At 42.8% G+C, this 12,157-nt stretch overlaps 1 protein-coding gene across 4 annotated transcripts in view; it reads left to right on the forward strand.

The window, feature by feature from the left end:
- The first annotated feature begins 1,073 nt into the window (after positions 1-1,073).
- The window catches only part of BPTF (bromodomain PHD finger transcription factor), an 84,113-nt gene continuing 73,029 nt past the window's right edge, over positions 1,074-12,157 (forward strand). For all 4 annotated transcript variants that reach the window (XM_067547335.1, XM_067547334.1, XM_067547337.1 and 1 more), the window contains exon 1: positions 1,074-1,319. In XM_067547335.1, coding sequence (XP_067403436.1) covers positions 1,208-1,319 — 112 coding nt within the window. In that variant the 5' untranslated portion in view covers positions 1,074-1,207. The remainder of the gene's footprint in view (positions 1,320-12,157) is intronic.

Here is a 12,157-nt window from a genome sequence, read left to right on the forward strand (position 1 = left end):
AGCCCTGTGGCAGAGGTTAGCCAGGGAGAGCAGGGATCCCTGTGGCAGGTGTTAGCCACTGGGAGCGGAGAGGCCTGCAGGTGCGGGGGAGCCCTGCGGCCAGGGTAAGCCCTAGGGAGCAGCGAGGAGCGGGCGGGGGCAGCCCGACACTCGCGGGCGCTGTGGTGCGAGGTCCCCTGGCGGCTCGCGCCGTAAGGACGGGGGGGGAGCCTCGCGCGCGCCCTGCCCGGTGCTGAGGGAGGCAGCAGGCTGTGCCTGGGGCGTGGGAGCTCGGGAGCCGGGCTCGGGGGCGGGGCGGGGAGCGCTGCCCGGCGCTGAGGCGCTAACATGGTTCTCGAGCCGCCGCCGCAGCGCCCCCTGGCGGAGCTCGGCGGCCCGGGCGGGTCACGTGAGGCGCTCAGGGCCTGCTGCCGCCGCCGCTTCCCCCAGTCAGAGCGGAGCGAGCCGAGGCAGAGACGAAGAAACAAGATGGCGGCCGGTAGCGATCCGGAGCGGGACGCCGGCAATTCGGATTGATCCCTCGGCCCTCGCTGTTCGGCGGCCCCCCTCCCCATCCCGGAACTCTCGCAGGGGGGGGAGCTTCCCCGCAGCCGCCTGTCCGGACTCTGAGCGCCCTCCCCAGCCTTCCCTGCCCCTCCCTTCCCCCCTCGGCCAGCGCCCAGAGATGCGGGGCCGGCGAGGCAGGCCGCCCAAGCAGCAGCAGCCTGCGGCGGCCACCGCTCAGGCGAGCTCCCCGGCTCCGCCCGCCCCACCGGGCCCCATCGGGGGGCTGAGGTCCCGGCAGCGGGGCAGCAGTCGGGGCAGGTGGGCGGCCTCGGCACAGGTGGAGGCGGTGGGGCCCAGGCCGAGGGGGGTCGCGGCTGCCCAGGCCTCTTCCTCTTCCACCGCCTCCTCCAGAAGGGGCAGCAAGAGGAAGGGAGGCAGCGGCGGCGGCAGCAGCGGCAGCAGCACCCCTGGTGGGGGAGGCAGCAGCAGTAGGGGCAGGGGCAGGGCTGGGGCTGGAGGAGCAGGGGGAGGAGGAGGCGCAGGAGGCAACTGCAGCAGCCAAGGCAGGGCGGCTTCGTCCAGGAGGAGCATCAGCAAAGTGGTGTACGATGATCATGAGAGCGAAGAGGAGGAGGAGAGCGTGGTGTCCGAGGAGGAAGAGGAGGGGGACCCCGAGGATAACCAGGACTCCGAGGAGGAGGAGGAGGAAGAAGAGGAGATCATGGAGGAGGACGACGACTCCGACTACCCCGAGGAGATGGAGGATGAGGATGATGCCAGCTATTGCACTGAGAGCAGCTTCAGGAGCCACAGCACCTACAGCAGCACCCCAGGTACAGAGTCAATGGGATGCACTGCAACAGAATGGGAGGGCACCCCACATGCTCCCTCTAGGTTTGCAAACACACATTCACAGGGGAGGGGGAATGTAAGGGAACAGTAAGGAATGCTTGCAGGCAGCCAAGGGGAGAGAGGCATTCAAATCAAGTAGTGCTTGCAGTTGCACAGATGCGTTGAGAATCGGAAGGTGCATATAAACTCACAGGGAAGGGGAAATAATATGTGCACAGTAGGGATGCTGTCGAACACAGAGAGAGCTTGCAACTACATAGATGCATGCTACATCAGAAAGTGTTCACAAACAGTGGTGAAGGAAGTGCGTAGCAAATTCACTGGTACTTTTAAAAAGGAAAAAGAGATGTATGCATAATAAAGAGGTCCTTGCAAACACACTCAGACAAGGATGCCTGTAACATCAAGTTCTGCTTGCAGACACAAGGAAAGGAAGTGCATGCAACGTGAGGTGTCCTCCAAAAATTAAACTCTAGATTTGCAAGTGTGCCTTGCATATATGCATACAGTGTCTAGTGGCTTCAGAACAAAACTAGCTTTACTAGAAGGGAAAGGAGGTGCATTGTTCAAAATGGAGATTGCATTGTTGCAGTTTGGGGGAAAATGCACAGGGCCTCATTGCACTGGTTTGAACCCAGTTTTAGCTTCTGGAGTATCTTAAAAATGCACACCCCCAGTAACATTGAACTGAAAGTGGTAAAAATGGAAATCAAAGGTGAGTTAGGTTTAAGTCTTTAAACACATGCATTTAAACACTGTATTTATTTTAGAATGTGACAAACTTTAAAACTTCTTTTATTTGTTAGGTGTTTGAGGCTCACTTTGATTATTTGGATTTACAGTTTCTATTTTCATTATAAAATGTGTTCTTTTTACATCAGTAACAAATCTAAGCTTCTTGAAAATTTTTAAACCCTGCACTCCTCTTTTCCCATAATTTGCTTCATTTTAGGAGTTTTTGAAGCTTCACTCAAAAACTATGATTTATTTAGATTTGCGCCACTTTTTATTTAGGAGTCATTTTCACTCCAGTAGAGTTTAGGCTTGACTTCTTTTTTAAGGTCCTGTTTCAGGGAGGTATTTAAGCCCATGCATAAATTTAAAGTCTCTTGGTGAATTGGGCCATAAGCAGCAAACACTCTTGCAGTCTAAGTATTTTACATGCATTTGATATTGGGGGAAAAACAGATTGCTTGTGTGAATTTATTACACTTAATAAAATAGCTGTGTGGTGTACAACTTGTAGACAACTTTATAGAAGGAGAAAAAAGTTCTGGTTGCTAGAATGTGTCATTTGTTTTAATTCTTTGCATACTTAATGGACATATATGATGGATGCCATTATATGGTTTTGCAAAACTTATAAAGGAGTAGAATTTTTTTTAAAAGACACCACGTTCATATCCTAAGGATCCTAAATGCAATAGTTTTAAAAAGAAATTTCAAGACCATTTAAATATAATGTAACTGTCAGAGAGATCATCTTTTGGAAAATGGACTTTAGTTCCCCTGTAGGGATAATCCTTTGATCAGTCTGTCAAATAGTTCTTGCTTAAAGATGACCTCTTGTACCAAGTTAGACCCAAGTACTGAAAGTTATTTGTCTGCTTTTTCTTAACTATTGAAGTTCTATTTAGTCATATGGCAGTTTTCTCCATAGTTATCCACCTTCTCCTGCTTGGTCAAGGGAAGAATTTGTTTGCTTACTTTGTAGGCTCATGCCAAGAAATACTTTGATGCCAAAAATCCATGTATAATATGTATTATACAGAATACAATATAGAAGTTCTCCAGTTCTGAGAAAAAATACCTTAGTTTAAGGGGTTAAATATTTTGGCAAGCAACAAGATATCTTTGAGCGTGTGTGTATCCTCACTGCATGCATACACGTGTATGGCGTATTTAAGTACCTAATACTAAAAACAATAGTATGCTTCCTAAGACAGGGCTTGACAAATTTGCTTCGGAGTTAGGAGCCAGCCCAAAAATTAAGGAGCCAGACAACGTGGGCCCAGCGGTGGGGCACCCTTGCCGGAGCGCAGCAGCCACTTTCCCCTCCTGGCCCTGCCCCTTCCCCCCACCCCTCTCCCACAAGGTGGGCCCAGCAGCACCATCTGGAGCGCAGCAGCCGCTCTCCCCTCCCGGTTCCTCCGCTTCCCACAACGTGGACCAGCTGTGGGATGCCCTGGCCGGAGCGCGGCAACCGCTCCCCCTGGAAAAAAACTAGGCACCAGACTTAAATTTCTAGGCGCCTTGGCGACCTGGCGCCCGGGGTTTGTCGAATCCTGTCATAAGAACATATAGAATTATAAACTTATGTGCTTATTTGATGAGTTAAAATCTCAAATTTAAAAATATGTGATATCTTAAATGATAACATTTTAAATGTACATCTATCGACCCTACTTTTGTCCTGCACTACATCAATTGCCAGTTGGTGGCAAGAAAAACTACATTGTAGCACTGCTGGTATTTTAGCGGTATACCGAGTTTACTTTTTAAAGTTGTTTAAATAAATTTGTGTCTTAAATTGTCTCTCAAATTATTATCTTCATAAAAGAAGCAAGTGATGACTAATGTTGCCTGTTGCAGGGAATGAATAATAAAATACCAACTTTTAGTTTGGCCAGCTGTAAATCTGTGTCCAGTTCTTGCTGAACAAACACTTGCCATTTACAGGTAGCAGTAATTGGCATCTTAAACCAGTAATGATTTGAGTGTGGAACCTGAAGTACCCTTTTATCGGAGGTGTAATCCTATTCACGGTTGCAGTATTTTTGCAGAAATGTGTGTTGGGAAATTGATGCTGCTGCAGGTGCTAAGTGTAAGGTTATGTCTACATTGACGGTGGCAAATTCGCCACCATCAGATTGATTTTTCCAGCTCAATTGAGCAGCAGTGAAGACACGCTCAATCAATCTGGAAGTCAATCTAATAAAACCACCTCCAAAAAAAAGTGTAGTGCTGTGTTGACGGGTACGCGTTTCCCATCAGCGCAGCGTAGTGGAGATGGCGTACAAAATGGACATTACGAAGTCTATGGGAGTTATGCAAGCTACTCTATGTAGCTTGCATAATCCCATTGACTGCCGTCAAATTTGCCGGTCATTAAGTATCAGTCAAACACTTCCCACCAGACATATTTGGAAACTTAAAAAAAAAATCATATCCAATTTACACGAGTGAGAGACATTTTTTAGAACTGTATTAATATATTGAAAAATAACTTGATGGTATGTCACTAGCCAAGTGAGGCTCAGTTTTTAGCTCTACCTGGAAAGTTTTTGTTGTCTCTTGACTCTGGATATTGGAGTATCTACTACTTTTGATGTTACTTGAATCTTTAAGTTTAGGAAATAAAAAAATCATTTTAGGAATATCATTATGGCTTTGATATAAAGCTTTACAATTAGTGTTGTCAGATTCAGTTGCATGCACAACCATTGTTGCTTCCAAGGGGTGTGATTAGTGTTTTTCTTTTGCTAGGGGAGCCAGCATCAGTGGCAGTCAGCTGGTAGAGGGACTTTGACTAGTTCAGCAAATTGACTGTAGTTTGACACACTCTGATCCAAGTACCCCTACTCTATTATACCTTTGACTTCCATTATTTTGGCAAGCAAATTTTGAGAGAATTATCCTTGCTGTTCTGTTTCAAAACATTGTCACCACCACCTGTCCACTCTAACCTTTTACTTTAATCTTATGATATAATTATGCCTATCCAATGCTTCAGGTAATTGCATAGTTTAAAACGACATGCTTAAGCAAGATGTCTGAATAATCAGTCCCATCCTGCCCTCCATCTCTTTCTCAATTATTTCCTCCTTTTCCCCACAAAACTCTGGGAAAACGGTTTTTGCAGCGTGTCTTCAAATCAGGGTTTTGGCTAACTGAGAAAGAATGAAATGTTAGTATGGTTGACAAGTGATTCTACAGTACTGGATTTGTGAAGATCCAGATGACTGTGTATGAACACTTCATTAAATTTCTTGACTTGGATTCGGAATGTGAAAGTGCATGCAGCTATAAGCCATCGTTATTTGCTTCTGAAACTAGTCACTTTACCAGAATGCTCTTACCTTTGTAGCAGAATTATTCTATTAGAGAATTGTAAGAGTGTTGCACTTCTCTCAAACTTTTGACTGTTTGTAAGTTTTATTGTCTTATATTCTTTTATGTCCCAGGTTACTAGGGAGTTATTTAAATCAAGGCACTAAGGTACGTAAACAACTTTATTGATCGTGTTTGCGCTGTAGGAATATTCACACAGCACTGACTAAACTCCCAAAGACTTTACCCAGCATGCACTAGGCTTTACATAAAACCTGGTCTGGCTTCTCTTGAGGCAGTCTCTAACTGGTTGTTTCAGAGTCTAGGTTAGTGATGTAGAACATTGGTTCTCAACCAGGGATACGTGTACCCCTTGGGGGTACGCAAAGGTCTTCCAGGGGGTACATCAACTCATCTAGATATTTGCAACAGGCTACATAAATAGCATTAGCAAAGTCAGTACAAACTAAAATTTCATACAGACAATGACTTGTTTATACTGCTCTATATACTGTCCACTGAAATGCAAGTGCAATATTTACATTCCCATTGATTTATTTTATAATCATCTGGTAAAAACAAGAAAGGAAGCAATTTCTCAGTAACAGAGTACTGTGACATTTTTGTATTTTTAAGGCTGATTTTATAAGCAAATAGTTTTTAAGTGAGGTAAACCTTGGGGGTACGGTACTCAAGGCAAAGCAGACTCCTGAATGGGGTACAGTAGTCTGGAAAGTTAAGAACCACTGATGTAGAGGAGGACATCATACCTATTATGAAGGAACACAAGGTGATTTGAGTGTCTTACTGAAAAGTTTGTGTAAAAGAGCAAGTGAATGGGTTTGTGGCTAATTCTGTTGCATTGGCTTGCAACTTTTACCAGAAAGGAGAAAATTTGTACGCTGGTTCAAGAATCTCTTACAAATCCATTAAAATAAAGAGCTAAACAATTGTGGTCTATATGCATACATTTTAAAAAAGGAGCATTCTTTGTGTGAATAGTCTTTAGCTTATTAGCAGTTGAATATTGTGACATACTAGCTACCATGTAACTTTCTTTTAGATCTGCAGTAAGGTTTCACATTTGATCTATGAACTCAGTGTCATATGGTATTAATATACAGACAAATAATTATCATTATTTGGCAGATATAATTTTTGGTAGATTTTCTTTGTTTCTTTCATGGAGAAAATTAAATATACTTCATACTAATTCCTAAGTTAAGTTTACATATGCTGAATATACTTATAGCTCTACTAAAAATAAAACAAGTAGCTAAATTGCACAACGCTGTAAACTTCCAATTTTGGATTCCTGGGTTGAAATGTTGCTTAGGGTATGTCTACACTGCGGGCTCTGCAGTGATCGATGTAATGGGTTGTGTAGACCCACTCAATCGATGGGAGATGTGCTTTCCGGTCAACACCATTAGTCCACCTCCTCAAAAGGAGTGAGTCTCTGTTGACAGGAGGGTGTCTCCTATTGACGCAGTGCCATGTAGACACCACGGTACGTCAACATAAGTACATCAACGGGAGATGTGCAAGCTATTTCCTGTCGACTGCCAGCAACAGTGTAAACTAGCCTGAGATTTTATGCGACTTTGAGTACCTCTCAGAATGGCCACACTAGACGTAGGTATTGGTATCTCTTACACTATTCACTAAAATATTTAAAAGGATGTGGGAAGTAATTTAGGAAATGAAATCTTCTTTGTAGCTGACTAGTATTTAGTGGGATCCATGTAGTTTTCGTGCAGATGGTCAGGTTTTTAAGAAATTGAGCTTGTATAAAACCAGGGCACCTCTGCTGTTTCAGAAGCAACTAGCACCCACCCTTTTGAGAAGTGTGCTGACATTCTTGATGCTAAAAAAAACAAACAAAAAAACCAAGGCCACAATAACGTCAAACTCCATTTCACAGTAATGTAAGTGGGGGGAGAGAGGGATGTGTGGGACTGATCCAGTGGCTCACAGGGGATTGCAATATTCTATGATTCATCTCCTGAGCCCAGATAATATTTATAACTTGAGCACCTTTGAGTTGATGCCTGAGCTCCAGTCAAAGGACAATATTCTGTTCTCTGTCTCATCCATGCAGTCTGTGCAGCGGTTCTACAAACAGTTTGGTGCATTCTGTTTATATGAAGCTGGTACAATTTCTTTGTCTAATCTTGATTTCTTTTCCAAGCAAAATAAGTAGACTGAAAATAGGTGCATGTTTTGCACAGCAACATCCAAACTGGTCCCAATAGTTGTGAGTAGAGCTGGTCAGAAATTTTCCAACTGAATGTATTTCTATCAGAAAATGCTGGTTTGTTGAAACAGAAACATTTTGTGGAAACTTGTCCAGCTGGATGAAATTTCATTTTGAAAAAAATTGAAAAAGTATTTTGATGAGGTAGAAATGTTCCATTTTGACCTCTTTTGAATAGAATGTTTTGATTTTCCATTTCAAAATTACTTTTTAAATTATATAATATAAAAACTTGAAATAAAAATGATTGACCCAATACAAATTTCTTAAAATTAATTTTATAGGAAATCTTTAATTTTTTTTGCTTTCTTTCCATTTTGGAATGGAAAAAACTCAGTTGTGGATTTTCCTGGAGATAGAAAATCTGTTTTCTGCTCAGCTCTAGTTATCACATCTCCTCAATCTATATAAAAGTTCTGTGATACAGTACTTTTACCTGCAACTTGGGTAACACAAAATAATATATAGTGTAGCAATCAACTAATTTTTAAAACTGCTTCTTTTCACATCTGTCAAAAACAAATATAAACAAAATGCATCTCTTTGACTAAGCTTGGCAATGTAGTCAAAAGTCAGAATGTCTAGTAGGTAGGAGAACATTGAAGAGAACACCTGTTTCTAGCTAATCCTCATATCTCTAGAGCAACACATTATTTACTTGGAGTGAACTTTCATGTTGAAAGTGTTCATGTACAGGCCCTAAATCTGGAAGAAAATCCCTTTTTTTATTTTATTTTAGTACATAACTAATCTGACTGGTTTGTGTATGAATTAAATTGTTTGGAAGATTCTGTAGGAATTCTTGCCAAATACAAACAATTAATTTGTTTTCTTCTTAGAAAGAGACCTGCTAAGATCTGAATCTAGATTATGGGTTTGGGGGGGGTTTTGTACAACAGTTGATGATGTCAGTATCCTAAACATAGGGAACATCCTTTTGTTCTCTGTGCTCTTTTGTGTGTCTTCTGACAAAAAGATGATGGATGACACGACACAAAATCCTGAACTGAGGTCTTGGCAGGTAAGTGAAGAAGGATTAGAATTAAATACTTTGTCTTACTGGTCTGGCTGTTCCTATTGGCAAGGAAAGTTAAGGGGAAGGTTTTGGAGGAGAGAAACTAAAATGAATGGTGAGATTTCTGGTCTAGCAGATGTTGGAAGCAGTTCGTATTGGACTCAAGATCATGTTTGGTCAATTTAAGGCATGGTAGTAACTCTCTCTGGTTGAAGTAGAGTTTAAACATCCCCTTGACTTCTGATTGGAATTCAGGTTGTTGGTTCTTTATAATTTTCAAGTTGATTTTGGACCAGGTTCGCTGAGAGGTTGCTTCTCCTTGGATGGTGCTACTGCATTTGTGGTTAGCTGGAATACACTCAGTTTAAACAAGAGGGGGCTTCTGAGAAGGCCTTCTCTATGAAGGTCCACCCCCACTGGAATTTGTTTCTTTCCTGCCCAGTAGAGCCCAACTTTTAATTTTCATGGCCTGCTGCAAAGGCCATCTGTCCTAATAAAATGTGTCTTATAAAATAAAAGGAATAGGGATAAAAATGGACACAATGACACAGGCCTCTTATATGCGGTGTAGTTGTAGCTGTGTAGATCCTAGGATATTAGAGGGTGAGGTCTTTTATTAGACCAACTTCTGTTGTGTGAGAGAGAGAGAATGTTTCAAGCCACATGGAGCTGCTCTTCATGTCAGGGGAAGGCACTCCCAGCATCACAGCAAAATGCAAGGTGGAACAGATTTGTTTAGCATAAATAGTTAGCATATTTTGTAAGGGACCATTCAAGGCAGAGTGGCTTGTTAACACAGAGGTCTTCAAAGTATGGGGCACATCCTGTGTGTTGGGCATGGAGCAATGTTGCGGCGCAGCAGGAGCCTCCTCTGCCCCAAGGCTCCCAGTGGGGAAGTCCTTGGGCTGAGAGTAGGAAGCACCCCGGTCATGGGGCTCCCAGGCAGGGCCGCCCGCCATGGCCACTCCCAGCCCCAGCTGGAGGGGCAGTGGGGGGCATGGACCAGGAATAAGGGGGGTGTGGGGTAAAAAGTTTGGGGACCACTGCATTAACACCTCTGCAGTCATGGGACAAGAAGAGGGGATTAGTGGGTTACAGATTGTTGTAATAAACCATAAATCCAGTATCTCTGTTCAGTCCATGATTATTAGTGTCTAGCAGAGTAATAAATTTAAGCTCCTAGGCTCGTCTTCTGAAAGTGTTGTGCAGGTTTCCTTTGAGGATGAGGACTGATATGTCGGATATGGAGTGATTGCTTTGTGAAAAATATTCACCCACAGGTGATAGGGTGTTTTTGTCTTTTATAATTTTTCTGTGTGAGATCATTTGAGAGTGTAGTGATAGTCTGGTTTCACCCACATAGTTGTTTTTGAGGCATTTAGTGCACTGGATGAAGTACACCACATACTGTGATAGGCATGTGTAGGATCCATGAATCTTGAAAGGTGTGTTTTGGGTGTTCATGGGAAAAGCAGTTGGGGGGGGGGGGAATTCTTAAGGACCTTCTAAAGTTAATTGTGGGCTTTAAAAACCTTTGAATGCACACTTTAAATAAATATTAGTTCAATTTTCCTGCTATTGGAATGCAGATTTCTAAAGTCCCAAATCTATGTCTAATTAGTATTGAGTTACATGTTATGGAACCCAGATAATATCTAGGTTTCTGGATTGAATTCAGTCCAAGTAAGCAGTGATCAATATTGTTGGCTGTTTGCTAATTGGTCACTGTAAAATGAGTTAGATTTCTGTTCCAATCCTGTTGGTGAATTTTGTGATGTAGATGGTTGGCCATCACAGTTAGTACTGATGACAGCCTTTGTGATAATCTCAGCAAAAATTACAAGGATTAAGTGATGGAGATTGACCCTTTATTCCTAGATCTGACCTGGAAATCAGGATGGAAGCACATTGGTTGGGATTGGTGAACATGTTATACTGGTAAAAATTTCTTCCTACCAGTATAAGTGTGTCCATACCAAGGGTTGCACTAATTTATCTACATTGTTGTTTTTTAAAACCCACTCATTTAAATTGGTGTAAAAACTGTAGAGAAGCCTTTGAAGGTGGGTTTAGGATGCAAAATTTGGATTGGAATTTGTTCACCCAAATTTTGTGTGTGTTTGTTTGTATCTGGGGGTTTTGTTTGGACCCATCTCTGCTCACACTATATGAATCTTGTCATCAGAGCAGTTCTGTGAAAGGAAATAGACTAAAAGGGCTCTTTTTATTTGAAATAAGAGAAAATTGTTTGAAATTGTCTTGTTTCAGACCAGCTAAATGGCCAGAATTTTTATCCTCAAAGACATTTTTGTATGGTAATCTCAGAACTCCTGCAATCAGTTCTGAATAGATTTCTGTGGCTATAGAAACTGAACTATCTGAACATTTGAAGATTTATTTCACTTGTGAATAATGGTAGTGCAAAACTACGCTTTATAGTTCAGCTGTGGGTGTGGTGGTGTATGTCTGTCATGTTTACTGTTAGTCTTCATGATTCTCTCTAATGATTCCATCTAAGAAAAGTCATACAGACCTTTTGCCTTAAAGAAATCTTGAGTGGAAGGTTGCTGCTTTGATTTGTTGCTTCTGCTTAGTGTTATTAATTGTTGATGTTTGGTACAGCAAGCATTCCTTGAGGGATTGAGCACCTTTTATAATTGGAGAAAAGTAATTGGGAATTTCTCTTGAGACCTGTCATTTTTAAGGAAAATTATAATGGTCATCTTAGGTTGCTCAGCACTTTTGCCTTTTGGGTAATTAGTATAAAATGTGTTTGAAGAACCAAAAAAAATATGTTTCAAAGTTATCCTCATGTATACTTAATTATGTTTAGATCTTTTATGGCAGAGGTCCCCGAACTGTGAGGTGCGCTTTCTAGGGTGGTGCAGAGGAACCTTCAGCGGGGGGGGTGTCAGCCTCCACTGGGGGTGGGGAGGGAGTGCAACCCAGCACCACTCTGCCCCCAGCTGCAGCCCCGGCCTCAGCCCCTGGCTCCTGACTGTGACCCCATCCCCAGCTTTGGCCTGCAGCCCTGCCACATTTCCACTTCCAGACCCACTCCTGGCCCCAGACCCGCTCCCAGCTTCCACCTCCGGCCATGGACCATGGCCCAGGAAGTGTGGATGGGTAATGGGGGTGTCTGAGGTAAACAGTTTGAGCACCACTGTTTTACGGCTAGGGAAGAATTTTGTGCTTTTCAGTTTTGCAGTATTAGTTTGCAAAGGGCTGCTTGTTGCTTTCTGACATTAAAATTCCAGTGGCTAACTTCACTAGGTAACAACAAAGGTTGCAAAGTGTCTGTGCAAAAAACATTTCTCTCTCTCTCTCTCTCTCTCTCCCTCTCTACCTCTACACACACACAATTTTAACAAACGTTATACTATGGGACTTGCCAGCTAATGCTAACCAAACCTTAACACAAGCCAGCTAACAAACTCTTTTTGTCTGTGCTGCACCAATACATAACTCTGTTTCTGCAGTGACAGATGCTTCCAAAT

Source organism: Emydura macquarii, unplaced genomic scaffold (assembly GCF_026122565.2).
Source record: "Emydura macquarii macquarii isolate MOO-44397 ecotype Brisbane River unplaced genomic scaffold, CSIRO-AGI_Emac_v2 contig_1230, whole genome shotgun sequence".
NCBI classification, from domain to species: domain Eukaryota; kingdom Metazoa; phylum Chordata; order Testudines; family Chelidae; genus Emydura; species Emydura macquarii.